Source organism: Pyxicephalus adspersus, chromosome 10, assembly GCF_032062135.1.
Source record: "Pyxicephalus adspersus chromosome 10, UCB_Pads_2.0, whole genome shotgun sequence".
NCBI lineage: Eukaryota > Metazoa > Chordata > Amphibia > Anura > Pyxicephalidae > Pyxicephalus > Pyxicephalus adspersus.
The window spans coordinates 36,999,519-37,020,024 of NC_092867.1; the positions used below are offsets into that span (position 1 = coordinate 36,999,519).

The following is a 20,506-nucleotide window of genomic DNA, read 5'->3' on the forward strand; positions in this document are numbered from 1 at the left end:
CAAAATGAATGCAGCATGTTACCAGAAAAAAGTGGAGGACGACATGCATTATTGGCCTGAAAGTGGTGCATGGTGCATGCACAATTAGATCTTCCAACATGACAATGACCCCCAAGAGTCGATACCAAAGAAATCCCCAAAGTTTTGAGTGGATACGGAGGAAATGAGTAAAAAGTGCTGAAATAGCCAGTTGTTCTGACCTCAGTATCACTAAATTACTTTGAGGAGATTTCACCTCGTGAAGAATTTACAGGACCTGGAGACTTTTTTTCCAAGAATATTGGCAGCTTTATCACCTGAGAAAATTTAAGGCGTTGTCCACAACTATTACAAAAGATTGCCTCCCATCATTGATGCTAAAGGGGTGATATATATAGTAATAAGAACAAGGGGTTTGCAAACTTCTGAACAGGTACCATCTCGTTATTTAACTTGGTTGTGCTATTACTAAACATACACCATGATCCTTAGAACACGCTGTTAGCAGTCACTTTGAACATAGATTTTAACATAATTTAACTCTTCAGTTAATTTAGCATATATTTAAATGACAACATAAGTGAACATCTACATGATGTAGATTTTTTTTTTACAATAGCCTCTAGTATTTCCTTTTAATCTAGGACAGTACTAGTTTTGTCAATGAACAAATGTAAACATGCAATCAATATAAAGATGGCCAAACAAACTACATGACTGGACAATGTAGTAATGCACCATGAATGTCCCTGCCATTACACTATTGAGCTTGTTAGATCATTATTTAAATCAATGTTTGTAAGGTCACTGCAACAGTGTGATAAAAACCCATTTATTCAGCAATGGTATGTATTGGTATTACTGTTTACCAACTACTTGTGGGTATTAGGATTGTAAGGGGCATCTATCTTTTAGGCTTCATAAGCTAGATCATTGATTCATTTCTTTGCAATTATTTACAAATATATATTTATGTACAAAAAGTATGATATGTATATCCAGCTCTAATAATATAAATATTCATACAGATAAAACAGTGTAAGAATCTGAACTAGTGGTACAAAGAAGCAGCCTTGTGGAAAATAGAAAAAATGGCATATGGTAATTTTACCTAATATACCTAAATGCAAAGTACAGTTTAAATAGAGTAGGAAAATGTCCCTGCTGGAGAGGAGATGTACCCCTCTATTGCTCCTGGTGACCAGTAACACCTAGACAGAAAATTGAACAGGTTACCATTGTCATCAGAAGTAAAGAAAAACCTTCCAGCCAGGTGACCTGTTCTGGTGACAACCAAATAGAATTCCACTCACTTTGTAGAAGTGTCATCTATTTTTTTTGTTTTTGAACACGAAGTACCGGTTTTGACTTTACATACACTTTAATCAGTCATTACATCAGACTAACAGTTGACTCATAAGACAGATATTACATCATAGACTGCATTGGCACATCACACTTGGTGTCTTCTAAACACCTGTATTTGTTTAGGGTTGGTACTTTCTAATAAAAAGAAACAATATAATTCCTAATATCTGTGTTTAGGAGTGTACATTTTACACTCTGAATATTCTCTAGCAAGATACTTTATGACCCCAAACTATTTTAGGTCATTAAAGGCTCTTGGACCTGAAATGCTATATTAAGTTTGTATGCAAGGTTTTAAGACTTTGCCCTTTTATTTTGAGAGAAGATTTAGTAAGCATAGCTGTCCTTTTTATGACCAAACAGCATTTTTCTTCTGTCTTACCACTTTGCAACAGCCCATGTAAAGGGAATATCCAATTAATTATATATATATATATATATATATATATGTATGTGTGTGTGTGTGTGTGTGTATAAACATTTTTAAGACAAATAGGTGTGCATGGTTGCACATAAAATTTGCGTTAAAGGGTAACGCAACATATATTTACCATCTTTACTTTTTATCTTTATTTTATTTTATCTTATCTTTATATAATATTGATATCCAGTTTCAGCATGTAGGCTGCAAATACTGGGTCCTCTTTTTATAATAATAATAATAATAGTCCCTTGCCTGTTAAGGTATTGCTTTGTCTTTCTTAAGTATTGACCTGGAATTAGTTTTCTGAGACGTTCTGATACTCAGTCTGAGCCTGTGAACTAAAGGTAAAGAAGCCCCAGACCACCAGGCAACTATTATTTTCAGAAGGAGGCCAGCAATTGGAGCCCCAATTTCTTTGTTGTACTCTTCGGAACTGTGTGTTAAGACTTCCCCATTGGAAGCTTTGCTTTAGTACTATGCCTAACCCACAAACCTATCCTCCAGGGTAGGTCACTTCACAGCAGTATATTTTACCTGATCAGGGCTTTTTCCCCAAAATAATCCCCAACTCCTAGTTTTTTTATTTCCTGTGGTTCCTGAGACCCTTCCACAGCCTGCGTCACACAGACCTGTAAAGAAAAAACATAAAACTGTCAAGACAGTTGACAGGTGGAGCAGTAACGAAAGCTTTAGAAAATCAATACTTTTTATTGTGTGCTTGGCATTTATTTCCTTAGGTAAGCACCAGGACAAAAACACTTAAAGATGAACTATATCCAAGTGAAATGTGCATTTTTTAGTCAATCAGACTCAACTTTGGTTAGCCCTTATGTCTTATGCAGATCATATTCCACCAGGAACAATATTTATGTTCTCCCTGTGTTCTTGATGGTCTGCTAAGGTCACACGCATTCTTTATTTTGAATGAATTCTGTAAAAATTGTATTTAGTAGGGTTTAACTAAATGCTCTATTATATTTTTTAGGCTACAAAGAAAAAGTTGGTAATGGAAGATCAAGTTATCTCTCATCCAAGAAACAAGTTAAGGAAAATGCAGTATTAAGGTCCCTGCATGTCACTGTTTATATGCAAAGGGGTAATTTTCCTTTGGTATTAGGTGTTTGGTATGCTACACCTAATATGTTGCCTTGAGCAGGGGACCCTGTGCAGCCCTGAAACATTGGTTTTTAAACATGTTGTGACAGTGCTTTCACAACAAAGCAAAAATCCTGTACTTTGGAGTGCTGGTGACTTTGTCTTCTGTTTTCATGAGTTCCACAGGGTGCCATCCATGGTTGTCACTTCAAGCACCCTTCATCTTTTATAAGGCCTATTTGCTGTAAGCGGTGCATTCGTATCACAGACATTGTTTTATTGCCTTATCTGTATGAAGCCTCTCATGGCCGATGACCGAGCCATAACTAAATGTATTATTTGTAGGGAATTATTAAAGAACATTGAATAAGTTCTGATCTTTATACCATACACCTCTGATTAGTAGTTTGATTGAAAGGCAGGGGTGCAACTGAATGCTGCTGATGACATGGAGTCAGCCCACTGACACCCACAGAAGGCGCAGGTGGACATGTTAAAAAAGACCATTAGCAAGTAATTTAGCTTGATTTTGACCTGTGTTAGAAAAGGTTTTTTTTTCACTCCTCTAATGAACAGCTTTTACGTTTTAACTTTAAGAACTTGCCAGATGAGTCAGGAACATATTGTTTGCAAGGATTCCCAGGGGTTTGCACTTGCAGGTCTGTTCATGCCTACTTGGATCCTTTATTTTTTGTTTTATTTAGTAAACCTGAGCAAATACAACCAGACTTCTAATTGTTTAAATGAGGAGCTGGCAGATCACTGGCAAGTGGGTAAGCCAACCACATTTAATTTGTATCAACACCAGAAGGGGCTGTGTTGCTATAAAAGCAGTTTAGAAATTTGGCACCAATTCCTGTATTTGGCAAGGAAGAAAGATTGCTTTCTCAACCATTGTAATGATGTGCATAGCCAGGGTAGTCTGTTTGTAAACAAGCAGTAGTTCCCACAAATGGCAACATGTTGCTTTTCGACTTCATAAGATTTTGATTTTTTATTTTATGTATAATCAGTCTTTTCAAAGATTCAAAAATAGGAAAAAGTAAACATATTGTTAAATTGTATCATTTGGATAAAAAGACACATAAACAGTTAGGGAGGTATAACATACAGTAGTTTTATAACTATTTATAGTAAATGTTGTTGTATGCCAATACAAAGTGAAATGAAACGGGTTCAGTTGCCTCAACTGGTATACAAACAACTGATGACACTAATATACATTCAGCTAGCAAAATTAGAGATAATTGTGGAACTGTGGAGTTGAGCAAGTAGTGATCGGAAGTAGTCCCAGAAACACCTGGATACCTGATATCAGTCTAGTTTGTTTTCCTCACAAAAATGTATGAATTTATTCTCTACATTGTATCTATAGCCAATATTGATTTTTCTTTAACTAAAAATACAGTAGTAAAAACTGGCTAAACCCCCAGAGGATTGGGTTCCTCGGGATGTGCTCAGCACCAGAATCTGCTCAGGTTGCAGAATCAGAGCCTCTAACCAAAGGGTCTCTCTTGAAGCCTTTCAAAACCAGCAACTAAACTGCTCCTGATCCTGGAATTAGTCCTGGGAGCATTCCTCCACTGAACATTAAAATACTTGCACTGCCCTGTCTTGTCTCAAGCCCTTTTGGGCGAAATGCGTCAAGAATTGAGACATATATGTTCTGCTCTCTCAATGGACGGTCACTCTAACATTTCAATATAGAAACACTATTGTGTAAAACCCTTTGTAAAGGTCTAGTGAAATAATGTTGATAGCACATTTCAAATGTGTCTTTTAAATAAACTATTTGTCAGATACCTAAAAAAACATGCTATCTTTAATTTCTGAACCTGCCAGTGCAGAGACTATTTTTTTTTTTTTGTTAGGAGCTGGGAAAAACATTCTAGGGTTTTTTTTCTTGTTGGATACAGTTTCCTTTATAGTGCTGCATTAAAAACCTGTGCAACATCTAAAATATTTATTGGAACTTATGTGCATCTGGTAAGTTCCTCTCCTCACTTGCTCTTTATGGGGCTACAGTACAGTGTTTATTTCAGATCTAGCTCCTTAACATGCAGAAGTGGTGTGTATCACATAAGAATGTAGATTGGGGTTTGGAATGAGCTAGGCTGGCCAGTTACTTGCAATTAACTAACTTGGAACAGTCCACTATTCATCCTAGAGTTCAGGTGAATGCTCTGTAAACCTTCTACAATAGGGGTAAAAGGAATGTTGTTTATAGTGGGTTGACTTATTTGAACATTACAGTGCGACTAGTGTGGGTCTATTTTTTGATATGAAAAACTTTGCCCATCTACCTAAAAAGTAAGCAATGAGCAATCATACAATGTTCATAAAAAGTTTAGATAAGGTAAAAAAGTGACCTTGGAAAATAAATGAAATAAAATGTATCAGAAAATGTATATTTGTGTTAGGGTTTTGTATAGCAAGATATTATTAATAAACATAAAAACCAAAAAGGCATAATGCTGATTTCAGAACCACCAAGGAGGTCATCAACATTCAGAATCAATTGGCTCAATATTTTCTGCCTACCTATCTTACAGAGATCACACTGAGCCAGCAATAGAGGAATAAAAGGAAAACAGAGCTAAGGTGAATCAAGCAGCTCTCATGAGACATTTGTTTCTAAGTCATTAGCCCATACCTGTCCTTTAGCGATAATGAAAAATGTGTTGCCCTCTTCTCCTTCTCTGATGATATAATCCCCTTTGTCATAAAAGTCCTGTGGAACAAGAATGAAAAGGTTTGATTCAGAAAGCTGCAATCATGTACAATGTGTGGGAGATAATCAGTGAAATGTATCATCCTTAATTGTGATTATAATGAAGACCTTTTGCCCTGGACTGTCCAGCATATGAGTTTTTGATAAGAACCTTACACTGGTAATTAGGTGCCAAGCTGCTTAAGCAATCATTGTAATATTTATCATGATTAAAATGTTCAAATTACGCAAAGGAAAAAATGTATAAAATACAGGATTACAACTGGGAGGAAATAAGGTCCTGGAAGTGATCCCCGTCTCCTATCGGCAAATTAGTTTAGACAAGTTTCAAATGAATGATCCAAGCTGCTTAATATATATTTGCAATGTGAACAATTTGTAATTACTTTATATAGTTAGCAAGCTAACTTTATACTACTGCACACAATAAGTTCTATTCAGACACTGATGCAAGAGCAGTAATATATACATATATTTATTTATAGTATGTTGGCTGTATTGCAGCAAATGCTTTTTCTGAGATAGTTAGTTCGTCCTGTCAAGAAGACAACAAGAAAAGTCACTATTAACATTTTTTTAGGCAAAACCTGGGGGAAGGTTAGATCCTCTAATATGTTTGTATTGAATAAAATCTTAATTAATCTGAAAAATCATACTTCACCCCGGTGTCATATGTTGAAATTAACATGCTAAAAAAACACTCTGCTTCAAATAGTCTGCTTAAAAAAAAGTCAAATAGTACAGCCCTAGTACTGAAAGTTGAAGACTGAAATATTTAGATAAGCAAACCATTCACTTTATTTTACACAAGTGTCTCATAGAAAATAAGTCATTTGTTCAGTGAAGGACAAACAATTAGTCAAGCCGCAATGCTCCCAGCAACTACTATATTGTGATTGCTCTCTTTATTCTTAATGAGGCCTTTAGCAGCATAGTGCCATGTCAGCAGAACTTTACTTCTTTAAACCCACTAGAATTTTAATCACTCTACTTTTTTGTTTTTTTCGAAGAGCTAATGGTTTGAAGATTACAAATGTATGTGGGTGTCTTAATCTACTGAACCTAGATGCTGTATATTTAATAACAACAGTATGGTTTTATATACAGTAGCTGTTGTATTTGAAGAACTGTTATTCATGGAAAAACTGGCTATGTTTATTTTTATTCTAGGCAGGGGTTCTCAACCTTTCTACACTTACAGATGCCCAATTGATTTCCCAGTCCCCAGAATAACAAAGTCATCTTCATTATCAGTCCTATTAAGCACCAGTGGGGCTTAAAATTAGGTCAATAACTTGATTGTACTACAAATATGAACAGCAAAAAACATTAAAGCTAAAACAAATCAAAAAGAATATTATATTTATGTATATAATATCAACAGACGTCAAAACACATGTGGCAGAGAGCAGGAGAGGGAGGGGTGGGTGCACACTGCATGCATGGTGAGAAGACTGCTACGTGGTGCCATCCATATGGATGCATGCCCAACCAATAATAAGCCTCAGTTGCTTTAACTTAGAGAAATAATTAAATGTGTTTAGCTGCTTAGAATAGATATTAACTCTTACTAATAATGAAAGAGCCATTAAAATCCTCCAGTATTTACTGATGAAGTGCTATCTAGAGTGGAAGAATACATGATATTAAGAACTATTGTAATTTCTGCCCAGCAAAATGAAAAGTGACTAATAACATATTGGGAAATAATAATTCTCAATGTAATGAATTCTCAATGTAATGAATTATACCCATTAGTAAGAACAACACTTCTAATCTGTATAATTGTGCAGAACAGATTCAAATAATTAGACCTTAATTTGTTGCTATGCTTATAAACTCTATTGTCTCCAACATGTGGTAAAAAAAAAATAAACCACTTAAAAAGGATTTATGTTAAATCTGAAGTATATATGACAATGGTAAAAAAAAAAATTAACATACAAAAGCGTAACAATTTGTCATTTTGAAAAAGTTATGAACATTTAAAAGCTTTACAAAGAAAAATTTGCAGAATCTGTGATTGTCCATGGAAATCTGCATGTTCTGCTAAGTGTGTATTACAAAAGACTATATAGTAATGCATTTTTGCCATTTCCTGGTCGTGCCACTGCACAAATCATTGAGTTGTTTAAATGCAATTTATATGTGTGTTTCCCAGCTGCTGCTTTATATCAATGCAAAGAAATACCTCTTCATACTGTTAGAATTAGAAAAACAATTTGTAACTCTGCTTAGGCAATGTGACACTACTATTTTCTTGTTCAGCTTTCCAGCTTCCTGTGACTTCTGCCTGCTCACTGGACCATGAATTATATTATAACATAAAAATGACGTCACCTGCATGCCTGTGCAATGCAAAATGTGCCCATGTGACTTATATAATACTAATAAATCAAGTTTGCCATAAAATTGTTAGTTTTATATTTGGAACTCTGCTTTAAACTTTATTTTTGTCTCCTCACAAAATCTGTCACTGCTCATTTCTGCATTGTTCCAAATCATTTGTTTATACACTGTTTTGACTGTAGAACAATACTGCAAACTGCAAAGCATTATTCACACTAAAATGGTTGCTGACATTAAACAGACTGCACAGAAAGCTTTTTTTTTGCCAAATGTCTTATTTTCTGCTAAAATTGAGTTACTTTCATATAAAGATTTCTGAATGCTTTAGAAGCTCTAACACTCTCTAAGACTTTACTTTAAGAAATCTTTACGGATACAGGTAGTCCCAGGTTACATACGAGATAAGGACTGTAGGTTTGTTCTTAAATTGAATTTGTATGTAAGTCGGAACAGGTACATTATTTTAATAAATGCAATTAGGACAGATGTTTGTCCCAACATATTATTAGGCAGTGTGGTGTCAGTTACTGTGACACTGACTGACACAAACAAAGCAAAAAAAAAACTTTATGGAGCCTAGACATTCATCAAATGTGCAAAAAGAAACAACTGCAGAGTTTGTCTTAGTCATTAAAGAGTTACAACTAAAAGTCAACAAGTCAAAAGTCAACCAAAACTGCAAGTCATGAGAGCCGCACCACTCTGCCCATCAAGCCTCCGTGAGCAGGGAAGCCCATTCCTATCTAGGAGTCATCTGTATGTCTGATGTCCTTAACTTGGGGACTACCTGTATATGATTTTAAAATTGGAAAGTTCTGAAAAGTACAGAATATTATGGATCTTTCTTAGGTGGGACAGACTGAACCCTAAGTTTATAGTTTAACATTGTGCGTCGATTTGTAGTCTGACCAGTTATCTATTGTAACATCATTTTGAAATATGCACAATATAAGCAGATACATACAACTTCCAGGCAATCTACAATCTTCGACAGCTTCTCTTCGGGTAAATCTTTCAAAAGTGATACACTGCAGAAGAGATTGGAAAAAGTGGTTATATTCTTCGAAATAGCATTTCAAATTTACTTTGACAGCTCTGTAATACATTTGCCACTTCTTGTCTCTGTTAATATAGATTTTCTCCCACTCCCTACTAGTAATGGAAGTTGCCCACACTTCCTAATGACTTCCTGAGATTCAGTGTAGCTGACTATAAGCAAGTGTTTTTTATTTCAGCGGCACATGACTTTTTAAACGTAATAAGCAAAGACTCCCTCTGTCCCAGATACATACAGATTATCTATAGTCTTTCCCCGCTCAGCATGTCTTTTTTGGTTCAGTGCCTTGAAATAGTCTGAACAGGGTTTGGGGACTTGTTCATCCAGCCTACAGGGGTCATTTAAGTAAATGACTTCCAGCTTGCGGAAAGCTCTATATTATTATCAGTGGGGTTGTTCATTAAACAGTGTAAGCAAAAAATCCCTTAATGCAGTGAAGTAAGCTATAGCATCTCCATTCAGACTTAATATACAGAAAGAAAAAAAAAATTCTGATTTCTGGTTGATATGACTCAGCACAGTGTGCACTTAGCATCTTCCACTTCATCAAATAAGCCTGCAAGTGCTGCTTAGGTCTGCACCTCTGTTGTAGTGGAACAGCCACCACACTATCCACTGGCATCTAAAAACAAACTGGGAAGCTACTTAACATTGGAACTCATTAAAAGATGCACAGGCAGCAATAAGCAGAAAAATTATTAAAAACACAATATCCCTTAACTTGGAACCGGAACCACTTGCTTATTTTTTTTAATTGTATTTATATAGCGCCAACATATTACGCAGTGCTTTACAAAGTCTATTGTGATATCACTAACTGTGCCTCAAAGGGGCTCACAATCTAATGTCCCTTCCATAGCCATATGTCATTAACACAAATTAAGGCCAATTTGGAGGGAATGCAAATTATTCTAACTGCATGTTTTTGGGATGTGGGAAGAAACCCCATTGGAAACCCATACAAACACATGGAAAACATACAAACTCCTTGCAGATGGTGTCCTGGCTGAGATCCGAACCTGGGACCCAGCACTGCAAAGGCAAGCCAAATGCTAGCCACGGAGCCAACCTTGCTGACCGTTGCTACATCAACCATATAGCGTTCAATTTATACCTTTCATACATTTGCTTTCCTAAAAGCAGGCATGCCAAAATAAAATGGAACAATGGGCCATATTTAATGTCCTTAATCTTGGTTGCATTCTATGTACAGAGGCAACTCCAACTTCATTAAGAAAAAAGTTTTATGACCCTGGTACAGAACTCAAGGATGTAAAAGAACATGTAAAAAAAAAAAAAAAAAAAAAAAAAAAAAAAAAAAAAAACAGTTAAAGCACAAGTTTATCATCCCATTTCCCCTTCCTACCCTCTTAAACATACTAAGGTAAGGCAGTGTGGTTGGTGTCAAATGAAGAAAAGTAGCAGGAAGAGTGTGGCTCAAAGAACACCAAATCAAAATGTTTGTTCTACAAAAATAAGCATTAGGGGGACATTATTTTTCAGTAACACGGACAACTCTTTTAGCTCATAGTAACAACAGATATTAAAGGGTTTCTAAAGCAGATCTTTGCATCTGCTCTTTACCCCAAGAACACCAACTCATCCTTGGAACTTCCTGGCCCCTGAAGCCAGTGCATATGATATGAAATGCATATAATAAAATTCCAATTACTGAAATGTTTCTGTCACCACACAGAAAAATCAGCTATAAGGTTGGTTGAATATTCACAAGAATTGAAAATAACAATGAACTAGTATGTCATGCTTCACTAAATTCAACGCCTTAGCTGGAAATGGAATTAATTACCTGCGAAGGAAGCTGAAATATTCCTGATGTTGAGCTTGTGCTGAACTCATCATAATATTCTGAAAAACCTGTCTATCCAAAACCCAAATTTTGGAGTCCTTTACAGCTTGGGGAGGAAGAGAAGAAACATTTTGAAGTCACATATCGTGCCAAAAAATTCACAATAGCAACTAAGTGAACCATAGGGTTAAAGCAGATTTAGCAATCAAAGAAAAAAATGCAAACCTGAGTGAACGAAAACAAGGGGTCTGGTTTATTAAAGCCCTCCAAAACTGGAGAACATACATTTTCATCAGTGAACCTGGGTGATCCGTCAAACCTGAAATGGATTAGTTAAAAGTAATTTGCTATTTGTTGGCAAACATTTTCAATCCTGCATCAGATCCATTCCAGGAGTGCTTGACTACCCAGGTTCACTTATAAAAGTGAATCTTCTGCAGTTTTGGAGAACTTTAATAAATCAGGCACAAGATATCTGTGGGAGAGAGTAAATACAATTGGACTCAAACTGACAGTATGCTGATCAATCTGGAGCCTTGGGAAGAATAAAGTTAATTTACAAAAAAAAGATGAACGCAATATCAACTATCATCTCTTGTTTTTATTCAGGCAGTATAGGATTATTTTTCATGATTTAATAACATCAGTGTCTATTTTAAAAGTACAGTATATGAGCACCAAATAGGCATCAAACAATTAATCATCTGTGTTTGCCCTGATACCCAATATTACTAGGGCAGAAAGTAATGGGAAATCTAAAATGTATTTGCTATTACCAGAACACAAAGGTGCAACACAGCTTTGATTGTCCCCTCCCCTTCTGAGCCTAATTTATTAAAGCCCTCCAAAGCTGGAGAAGACACACTTATCAGTTAATATGGGTGATCCAGCAAACCTGGAATGGATTTCTTAAAAGTAAGTTGTGGATCTAATTCAGGTTTTCTGGATCACCCAGGTTCACTGATGACAGTGTATCTCCTCCAGTCTTTGAGAGTTTTATTAAATCAGGCACTGTCTTTACAGCAATGGACTGTAAGAACTGAAGGAGAAACTCAAGGTCTCCTGAGATACTCATATCACATATCCCAAGAGGCTATGCTCTGCTCCTTCTTCCTTCTGTGCATACCAAATATTGGGCATGTGTCTTTAGGGGCATTCCTCTAATGTAAAGAGAAAAAGCTTTGAATCTCACGCATGTGCAGTGTGGTTCCACTCATTTTTTTTTTTTTTTTTTTTTTTTTTTTTTNCATTGACTGTCCCCTTCTGATCACTCTATGCAATGATTGTCCCCTTCTGATCACTCTATGCCATTGATTGTCCCCTTCTGTTCACTTATTAGTAATTAAGTGTAGGGCTCTCCGTTAGGACAGGGATCTCTGTTAGGGCAGGGATCAGCAGCTTGCTTCCTGGTGCAGAATGCCGGCTTGTTACTTTCAGTTTCACTCTGCACTGCAGCCAGGAGCAGACACTGCTGCAGCCAGCATCAAGGAGACACACACAGGATCAAATATCGGGGGATGTCTTATTCACGAGTGAGTGTCTTATTTTAATTATTTTTTCAAAAATTGGGGGTGGCTTATTTAATGGGGATGTCTTAAAATCGGGGAAACACGGTAATATGGGTGATCCAGCAAACCTGAAATTGATTTCTTAAAAGTAAGTTGTGGATCTAATTCAGGTTTTCTTGATCACCCAGGTTCACTGATGACAGTGTATCTCCTCCAGTCTTTGAGAGTTTTATTAAATCAGGCACTGTCTTTACTGCAATGGACTGTAAGGACTGAAGGAGAAACTCAAGGCCTCCTGAGATACTCATATCACATATCCCAAGAGGCTATGCTCTGCTCCTTCTTCCTTCTGTGCATACCAAAGATCGGGCATGTGTCTTTAGGGGCATTCCTCTAATGTAAAGAGAAAAAACAAGCTTTGAATCTCACGCATGTGCAGTGTGGTTCCACTCATTTTTTTTAATTTTTTTTTACATTTGGAGGAAGACACGTTCACCTGAACTTGTGCCTGCTCAGTGCAAAATTAAGAAACAGCAGGAAAAACTCAGAAGAACAAAGATGGCAACATAGCTGGAACGGCAAACCCTGAAAAGAAGGGGGGTATACATGGTTTGAGAGCTTTTAAAAAGCAAAAGGTAAGTGCATTTTTTTAATTTATTTAATGAAAGTTCTGTTTTAAGGCCTAAATTATGACTGAAGTGCCCAAGTCATGAGGATTTTTAATATAAACCAATATTCTTGCTTGTTCATGAATTTTGTTTCAGGTAAAGCTTTAAAAGCAACGTATACTGGATTGCCAGTACAATGGGATTTTTCTGAACATCTCTTTTTTCCCTACTAAATTACATTATAAAACAAATACATTACTGTGGAATTTTCAGTTTACATGATGGTGTTTAGGGAATTACAACTTAATGAAAAATAAAAGCATACAGAGGAATACATAATATTGATATACAGTTTATGTTTTTTTTTTCCGTTTTGTTTTTTAACAGGCAGTGTGTGATTATACTTTAGCTGTGATAATGACTCATACCTTTCACAGTTGCTGTTCTTTTGCAGTTATACAGAATTGCTAATTCCCCAAAAGCAGTCCCAGGATGCATTTGCCCAAGCAGTCGAGAATTCTGAATAACATCAAGCAAGCCCTCTGCAAGTAAGAATAATGACATTGACCTCAGTGTATTTGTCAGCCAAAATGATTTTTTTCTCCACTACAAGCTCACAAAGCCTAGCTACACAGAAGCCAGAAAATGATTTTATCGTTCTGAATCTTGATTTTATATTTCTGGCATGGGAAACGCAATTCCATAAAATAGAAAACATGGTAAGATTACAACAAGTTAAAATAAATCATCACTGTAGAAAATGGACATTTGAAGTAGCATCATAAGCTCCATGTCTTCCTAAAAATCAGCCCAAATTAAAAGAACATTATGAAAATAAAACAAATCTTTCCTCTAGCAGGTAAATTCACTTTATTCATAGCCATCTAACTATGTAGTAAACTCTTTAATTGAAAGTTTTTTTGTTGGTGGTTTTGTTTGCTTCAATAACACCATACAAAGATCAGTGTTCTGCCAGGGTGTGTAAAGCCATAAGGACATGCAAGTCCACCTATAGCAGTTCTGTTGCTTGTAAATTTGGCACCAACAAAATGAATGCTATATGTGATATTGGGATATGGCCCGTATATTCTAACAAATAGCACATTTTCAGATGAATGTCTGGCACTTTCCATCCTATACAAATATAACACCTATATACAGGTATATTTACAGACAAATACTTAAACATTTTCTTTTGTGTAGCTCTTCCACCCATTTAAATGTTTCTGCTTAAGGTATACTATAATGATGCCTATGAACATGCTAAGTGTCCTGCTAACTTAACATGGCAGTGATATTTAGTTTTAGTGAAATACTAATTCATCTTGGCGAGAGCCCACCCTCAAATGTCATGAAAGGCCTACAGAAAGGCAGTCCTGTATTGAATAGGGTTGCTAAATTATGTGAAATCCATAATTCCAAATGATCACTAAATATATATTTAGGTTTCTTACCTGCTAAAACATAAAGATGGTTACCAGCTGCCCCTTCCTGAATGACAAGCTGTGATTGAGTGTAGACCCTCTCGTACATGCAGTCCACCATTCGACGTACATGTGAAGCTTCCAGCTGCTGTAGGAAGTCATTACTCATAATTGCTCCAGTGATTAGTTTCTTAGCACTAGAAAAAAATATATGATGTTCATTTCTACCTTGACCACAAAAATTAACAGTATAATTATCATATCACTAGATAATCACAATAAAAAGTAGTGGCATTATCATTAGGTATGAGTAATCTAATTAATAGAGGGCCTGCAACAAATTCTTGCTTGGCAAATGTAAATATTTGTGCTGTTCTCTCACGCAGCGGAGAATAAATGTCATTGTGAATATAATTTTCACAACAGTATGCCTCAGGACGAGAGAGGAATAGTTGGAAGTGTCGCCACATGGGAGGCTGTACCTAGTAATCATTCCGAGTCAGAGACACTAATGTTCTGTTCCATATTTTTAAGCTGTAGGAAAAATTTGTTTTGTTAGCCTCTGGAATGATTCCAAATGGAGGGCACATGGGAGTTTGACTGTATGGCATTTCAGAAGATGATCATTAACGTCATATCAGAAATACTCAGCGGTACTGTAACCTTTTAGCAAGAGAGCTAATTGTTTTTCTATTGGCAGAGCAATGGTTTGACAATGTATGATGACTTTGTGGGTAGAAAGGGCGTCTTAGTATCTTTTATGCACAGCAATGAATCATCTGTGCTCATTTTTTTCAAATTTGGCAAACCATGGCAAAGATACATATCTCAAAGTTATCTTCAAAATGAGTTTTGTCCCGTAAATATCAAATATAACTCCAACCTGTAGAATCTAGGATTTTATGAGAAAGTCCTCATACAACCAATACTCAACTACAGCCTCACAATTGTTGAGAGCCTTCTTCTGTCATGAATCTTGGCCCTGATTAATTAAAGCTCTCCAAGGCTGGGGAGGATACACTTTCATCAGGACAGCTGAGCGATCCAGCAAACCTGCAATGGATTTCCTAAAAGGTGTTTGTTATTTTTTAGCAAATGTTTTAAATCCTGGACCAGATCCATTCCAGGTTTGCTGGATCCCCCAGTTTCACTGGTGAAAGTGTTTCCTCTCCAGCCATGGGGAGCTTTAATAAATCAGTCTCCTTGTCACTAAACAATCTTCGCGCAATAAGAACCTTTGTGGTGCATTCTTATATATGAATGTAGGTTCAAGCTTGGCCGGTGATCTTTTTGTTTGGATAGGTTGAGCTTTGGCAAAAGTAAATCATATTTTGGCAGCTTTTCTATAATACTATTTATAACACCTTATTTTTTTATCCTGTTCTGCACAACCAGGGTTTATCTTACTTAATTGTAATGATAAAATGACCATAGCCAATATATGTGTGACAGGTGTAAAGTTACATAGTAAATCAGGTTTAAAAAAAGTCCATCAAGTTCAACCACTAGGGAAATAAACAAATCTCAGAGATAAAATCCTGTGGACATACTTGGTTCAGAGGAAGGCAAAAAAACCCTGGTACAGATAGCAAAGTTGATTATTATGAACTATAACTTTGTGTAAAAAAGCAAGGGTTTAATTTCACTTAAAACTTAAAATTAAACTTTTAAAACTTAAAGTTACTGGTAGACAGCATTAATTATCTTGTGTATACTGAAAAGGAACATTAAGTAATACACAACATCTGCATATAAAGATTGAAGATTGGATAAAAACTTATCTTTACCCACAAATTGAGCCAGACCAACATGCTTTTTTTTAGTGCTTTAAAGTTTAACTCCAGCTAAAAAAATTAGGGTCTGTAAGGAGATGGTAAGAGTTAGAAATTCCATCAGCTTTATGTTAGTGTCTGGTTTCCTGTATAGGGAGATTTACCCTTGGTTTCTGCCTTTTTAACCTTTGTCACCTGTACAAGAAATAGAGGGAAATCTTCCCCCAGCAGTTCCACCAAAAACCACAAAAAAACAAGCAAAGAAAAAAAAAACCCTGCAACTTTCTCATACACAAAATTCCATAACCATGGAAAGTCTTTTCTGAAGCTTTCTCTCCTAATAAAGGAAAGGAAATGCATTAGCACAGGTGTGAAAGCAGCCTCATTGTTCTAGTTATAGCACACTCGTATAATATATATGGTAAATATAATGGTTTTGCAGAATATTTGTAAAGAATATGTCCAATATCTACTATAAAGATTTTTCACATTTCCTTTTTAGTTCTGATATGTAAATAATTTAAGTGAAATTGCAGGATATTTATTTAAAGTAGAAAACTTTGCTAGCATAGTAGCTTTTCTTTTCATTATTAGTTAAATGGGAGTAAACTATGAATAGATACACCGATGTGTCCAGTTTATAGTCTTACCTTGAATCCTTACGGACACAAGTGACATCTGGGTTCTGACAAGATGGATTGTAATAATGCCGTGAGGTTGGCTCTGCCGAGACTCCTTCCTTGGCTTTCTGACGTCTGTGAGCATCTGTGGCTTTCTCATTGTACTGAGCAGGCCCTTGGTTTATAACACTTAGCAGCTTTTTCTTTTGACTACCTTTTGGGGACAGCTGGATGTTGTAACCGATAGCGTCCTGCAGTTTTTCTACTTGAACAGATTTTGTTTCTAGCTCTTTTTCGAGCTGCCTTATTTTTTCATCTTTTTCTTGCAGTTCTTTCCATCTCAGTCTGAGTTCTTCTTCTAAAAGCAGCACAGTCTCCTGTAGTTTAGCAAAGGCCCCAGAGGAATGTTCTCTCCTCCTAGAGGAGAGACAGCTATCCTCCCTCCGTGGGGCTCGGATAGTTCCATTTCCCATGCTGTTCTGGTTGTACATCCCGAAGGAAAAGTACTTTGCTCAACTGCCACTTAGATGTCTGTTCTTCTCATGATCTTTTTCTTTCTCCTGAATGTTGGATGCAACAGAGAATATTTATGCAGATAACACTTGCATGTTCAAAAGTCTTTTCATGGTCTAAAAAAAACAAATGTGTGTTACAAAGGATAAGTAAAGCTCCAATATACAGGTAAAACAGTTTTATTACTATTCAAAATGGTTTTGTTAACCAAATACTTTGAAAAACATAGGAATCCATGCAAAGCAACATAGACTCATATTCACACATATTGGTGTAGTTATACAGCACTTGTCATATTTGCATATTTGCACATTCACCACAGTCATTGAATAATTGTTGTCTAAAGCATGTAACAATGAGCATTAAGTGATTAGTCTCCCTGGGCCTCAGATAACAGTAGATACTCTTTCCAAAAATCTTAAAACTTTTAAACCAGTTTACATTTTTTTTGCCTAATAGCCTATTCTCCTCTAAAGATGTGTGCATGCATCTCTTATACCTGTATTCACTGAAGACCTTCAAATGGTTATACAAAAGTGGTCCTGGGTTTTTAATCTTCTGCACTGGCTGCAGTGTCAATACTTTCCTGAATCACAGGGCTCCATTCATTCTATTGACAGGAAGGGGAGGGTGGCGAAGTAAGAGCATTTTGGATGCTACATGCTTTATTACATTCAGCCCACAACAAAGCAAAGGCTTCACTAAGTGCTTGTGGGTATTGAAAAATTCAACTCAATACACATTTTAGCACCTGGGATTGGGCAGCACTCAGAAGCCATAAAGATTGTTGGGTGGGTGGACTAAGCCTAAAGCTGGCTATAGATATTAGCAGACACATTATAAATACTATTAAGTAATAATATTAATAATAATATAGTGCCAACATATTACACAGTGCTTTAAATAGTAATAGTCATTTTTCTAACTGTTCTTCAAAGGGGCTCACAATCTAATGTCCCTACTATAATCATATGTCATTAACACAGTCTAATGTCAATTTAGGGGGAAGCCAATTGTCTAACTGCATGTTTTTTGGAATGTGGAAGGAAACTGGAGTACCTGGAGGAAACCCACCAAACATGCAGAGAACCTGCAAACTCTATGCAGATAGTATCCTTGCCGAGATTTGAACCTGGGACTGCAAAGGCCAGTATGCTAACCTCTGAGCCACCCTGCTGGCTGCGCTATGAAACAATTCAAGTGGTAAAATATCCCAACTTAAAAAAAAAAGGACAGTGTTGGTGCCAGGCAGACAGCTGGCAGCTTGATTGCTACTGGCTTAACATTCCCAGCCAGGCTGACAGCATGCTTTCCTGATAGTGGTGTCAAAACTATGTATGATGTATTCTTAAGTTCCCAGGACTCTACCTTTGAATATATACTAATGTATACCTTACCATCTGAACAACCGATATAAAAGTTACATGGTATCCCTTTGACACTACTACAACCACCCACCACATAATATATATATATTATGTATTTAGCAATATAATATTATATATAACATTATGTGAATGTTTAGATTTTGAATCAATATGTGAATGTTTATATCTTGAATCATACTGTATACCACTTGGAATGACATGTTTTTAAATTTACTTGTATATATATGTATTCTTGATTTCATCATGATTGCTAAGATATGTTCATGGAGCTATGTCATTGAACATGTTACCCTCTCTTCAATATTGTTCTCTATTTAAACATTGGAGTGTATACGTTTGTTACATATCCCTGGTGAAGCCTATGAGGTGAATGCGTCAGTTAACGAGATGAAATTTTTGACTATCTACAGAAATACAATAACACCATTACCTAGTATAGGTGTTTTATGTTTAGTCTAGCAGTATCCATGCCATGTATATTTAATGGGAAATATTTACACAATAATACCGTTTTTGTATATACGCCAATATACAATATCAATACCTAGTTTAGGTGTTTTATGTCTAGTCCAGTAGTATCCAATCCATGACTATTGAATAGGAAATGGAAACACGCTAATACAGTGTGTTGTATCTTGTATGAATTTACTTGCCTTAAAGCTTCACCAAATATACTTTACCAGTCAACCCCCCCTTTGCTCCATATTTATTTCTATACGTTGATTCTTAGATCATAAAGGGGAGGCTACATACTTATTATTTAGGCAATGAGACAGTGGAAAAGTCAATCTTTCTTGACTATCAGCCAAACTGCTCTTCATTACCTCCTCCTTTGGACTCACACAGAACATTAACGGCCTCACCCCACATTGCTGGACACACTTTAGACTTTTTTTTCTTCCAAACTCTGCAGCCTCACCCACCTTGACAACTCGCCATTTCCCCTTTCTGATCGCAATCTTAACACCTTCAATCTATCTAATTTTTGCCCCCCTTTCGCCACATCCCAGACCCAGTCAGTGTTAGAGAGATATTCATAAACTTGACCACAACTGCCTTACATCCCTAACTCCCACCCTCTCTATAGATAAAGTTGCCACTCAGTTCAACCACACTCTTTGGCTCTGGATAAAGTTGCCTCCACTACTTCCTGCTATCCCCGCCCTGCTAACTCTCGACCCTGGCACAACTATCACAACAAACATCTACAAAAAACTCTGAAATCTGAGGGCTGACTTCAACAGACTACAAAACTTTACCACTGAACTCACTGTCGCCAAGAAAAATTATATCTCTCCTGTCATCTCCTCTCAAGGTTCCAAGCTTGTTCTCAACAATGGACTCCCTCCTAAACCCCACACCTGCTCCCCCCACAAATACCTTCTCTGCCCAAGACATAGCCACCTAGTTTAGAAATAAAATTGACAAAATCAGACATTTTGTCACGTCTTTTCTCACCATGCTCTACCAACCATATCCCCCCTAGCACCAATAAATCATCACTGACCTCCCTCAGCCCTGTTACTCTGAATAAAGTCTCCTTCTTCTTCCTCCACCCTGCCCCCCCCCCCCCCCCCAACCAAACTATTCAATCTTTCTCCCTTTCTACTGGTATCTACCCCTCCACTTTCAAACATTCCATTATTCTCCCTATCCTGAAGAAACCCTCTCTGGACCTCTCCCTACTGTCCTATCTCCCAAACTTCTTGTGCGCCTTGTTTAGAAAAGACTCACCGATTACCTGAGCAACAACTCTCTCCGTGACCCCCTCCAGTCTTTCGAGCTGCCCATTCCACTGAAACAGCCCTTACTAAAGTGGCCAATGACCCCATCAGAGCTAAGTCTCAAGACAAGTTTTCCCTC

General features: G+C 36.6%; 1 protein-coding gene across 2 annotated transcripts in view; it reads right to left on the bottom strand.

The window, feature by feature from the left end:
• Window positions 1-20,506, bottom strand: part of LOC140339254 (cGMP-dependent protein kinase 2-like) — a 91,059-nt gene that overhangs the window by 45,297 nt on the left and 25,256 nt on the right. Inside the window, exons 2-8 of one of the 2 annotated variants that reach the window (XM_072423848.1) lie at window positions 16,773-17,302; window positions 14,381-14,547; window positions 13,355-13,468; window positions 10,811-10,916; window positions 8,911-8,974; window positions 5,520-5,597; window positions 2,306-2,400 (exon numbers count right to left, since the gene is read on the bottom strand). In XM_072423848.1, the coding sequence (XP_072279949.1) occupies window positions 2,306-2,400; window positions 5,520-5,597; window positions 8,911-8,974; window positions 10,811-10,916; window positions 13,355-13,468; window positions 14,381-14,547; window positions 16,773-17,233 (1,085 nt within the window). In that variant the 5' untranslated portion in view covers window positions 17,234-17,302. Of the gene's footprint in view, window positions 1-2,305; window positions 2,401-5,519; window positions 5,598-8,910; window positions 8,975-10,810; window positions 10,917-13,354; window positions 13,469-14,380; window positions 14,548-16,772; window positions 17,372-20,506 lie in introns of both variants that reach the window. The other variant, XM_072423847.1, reaches the window with a different exon arrangement.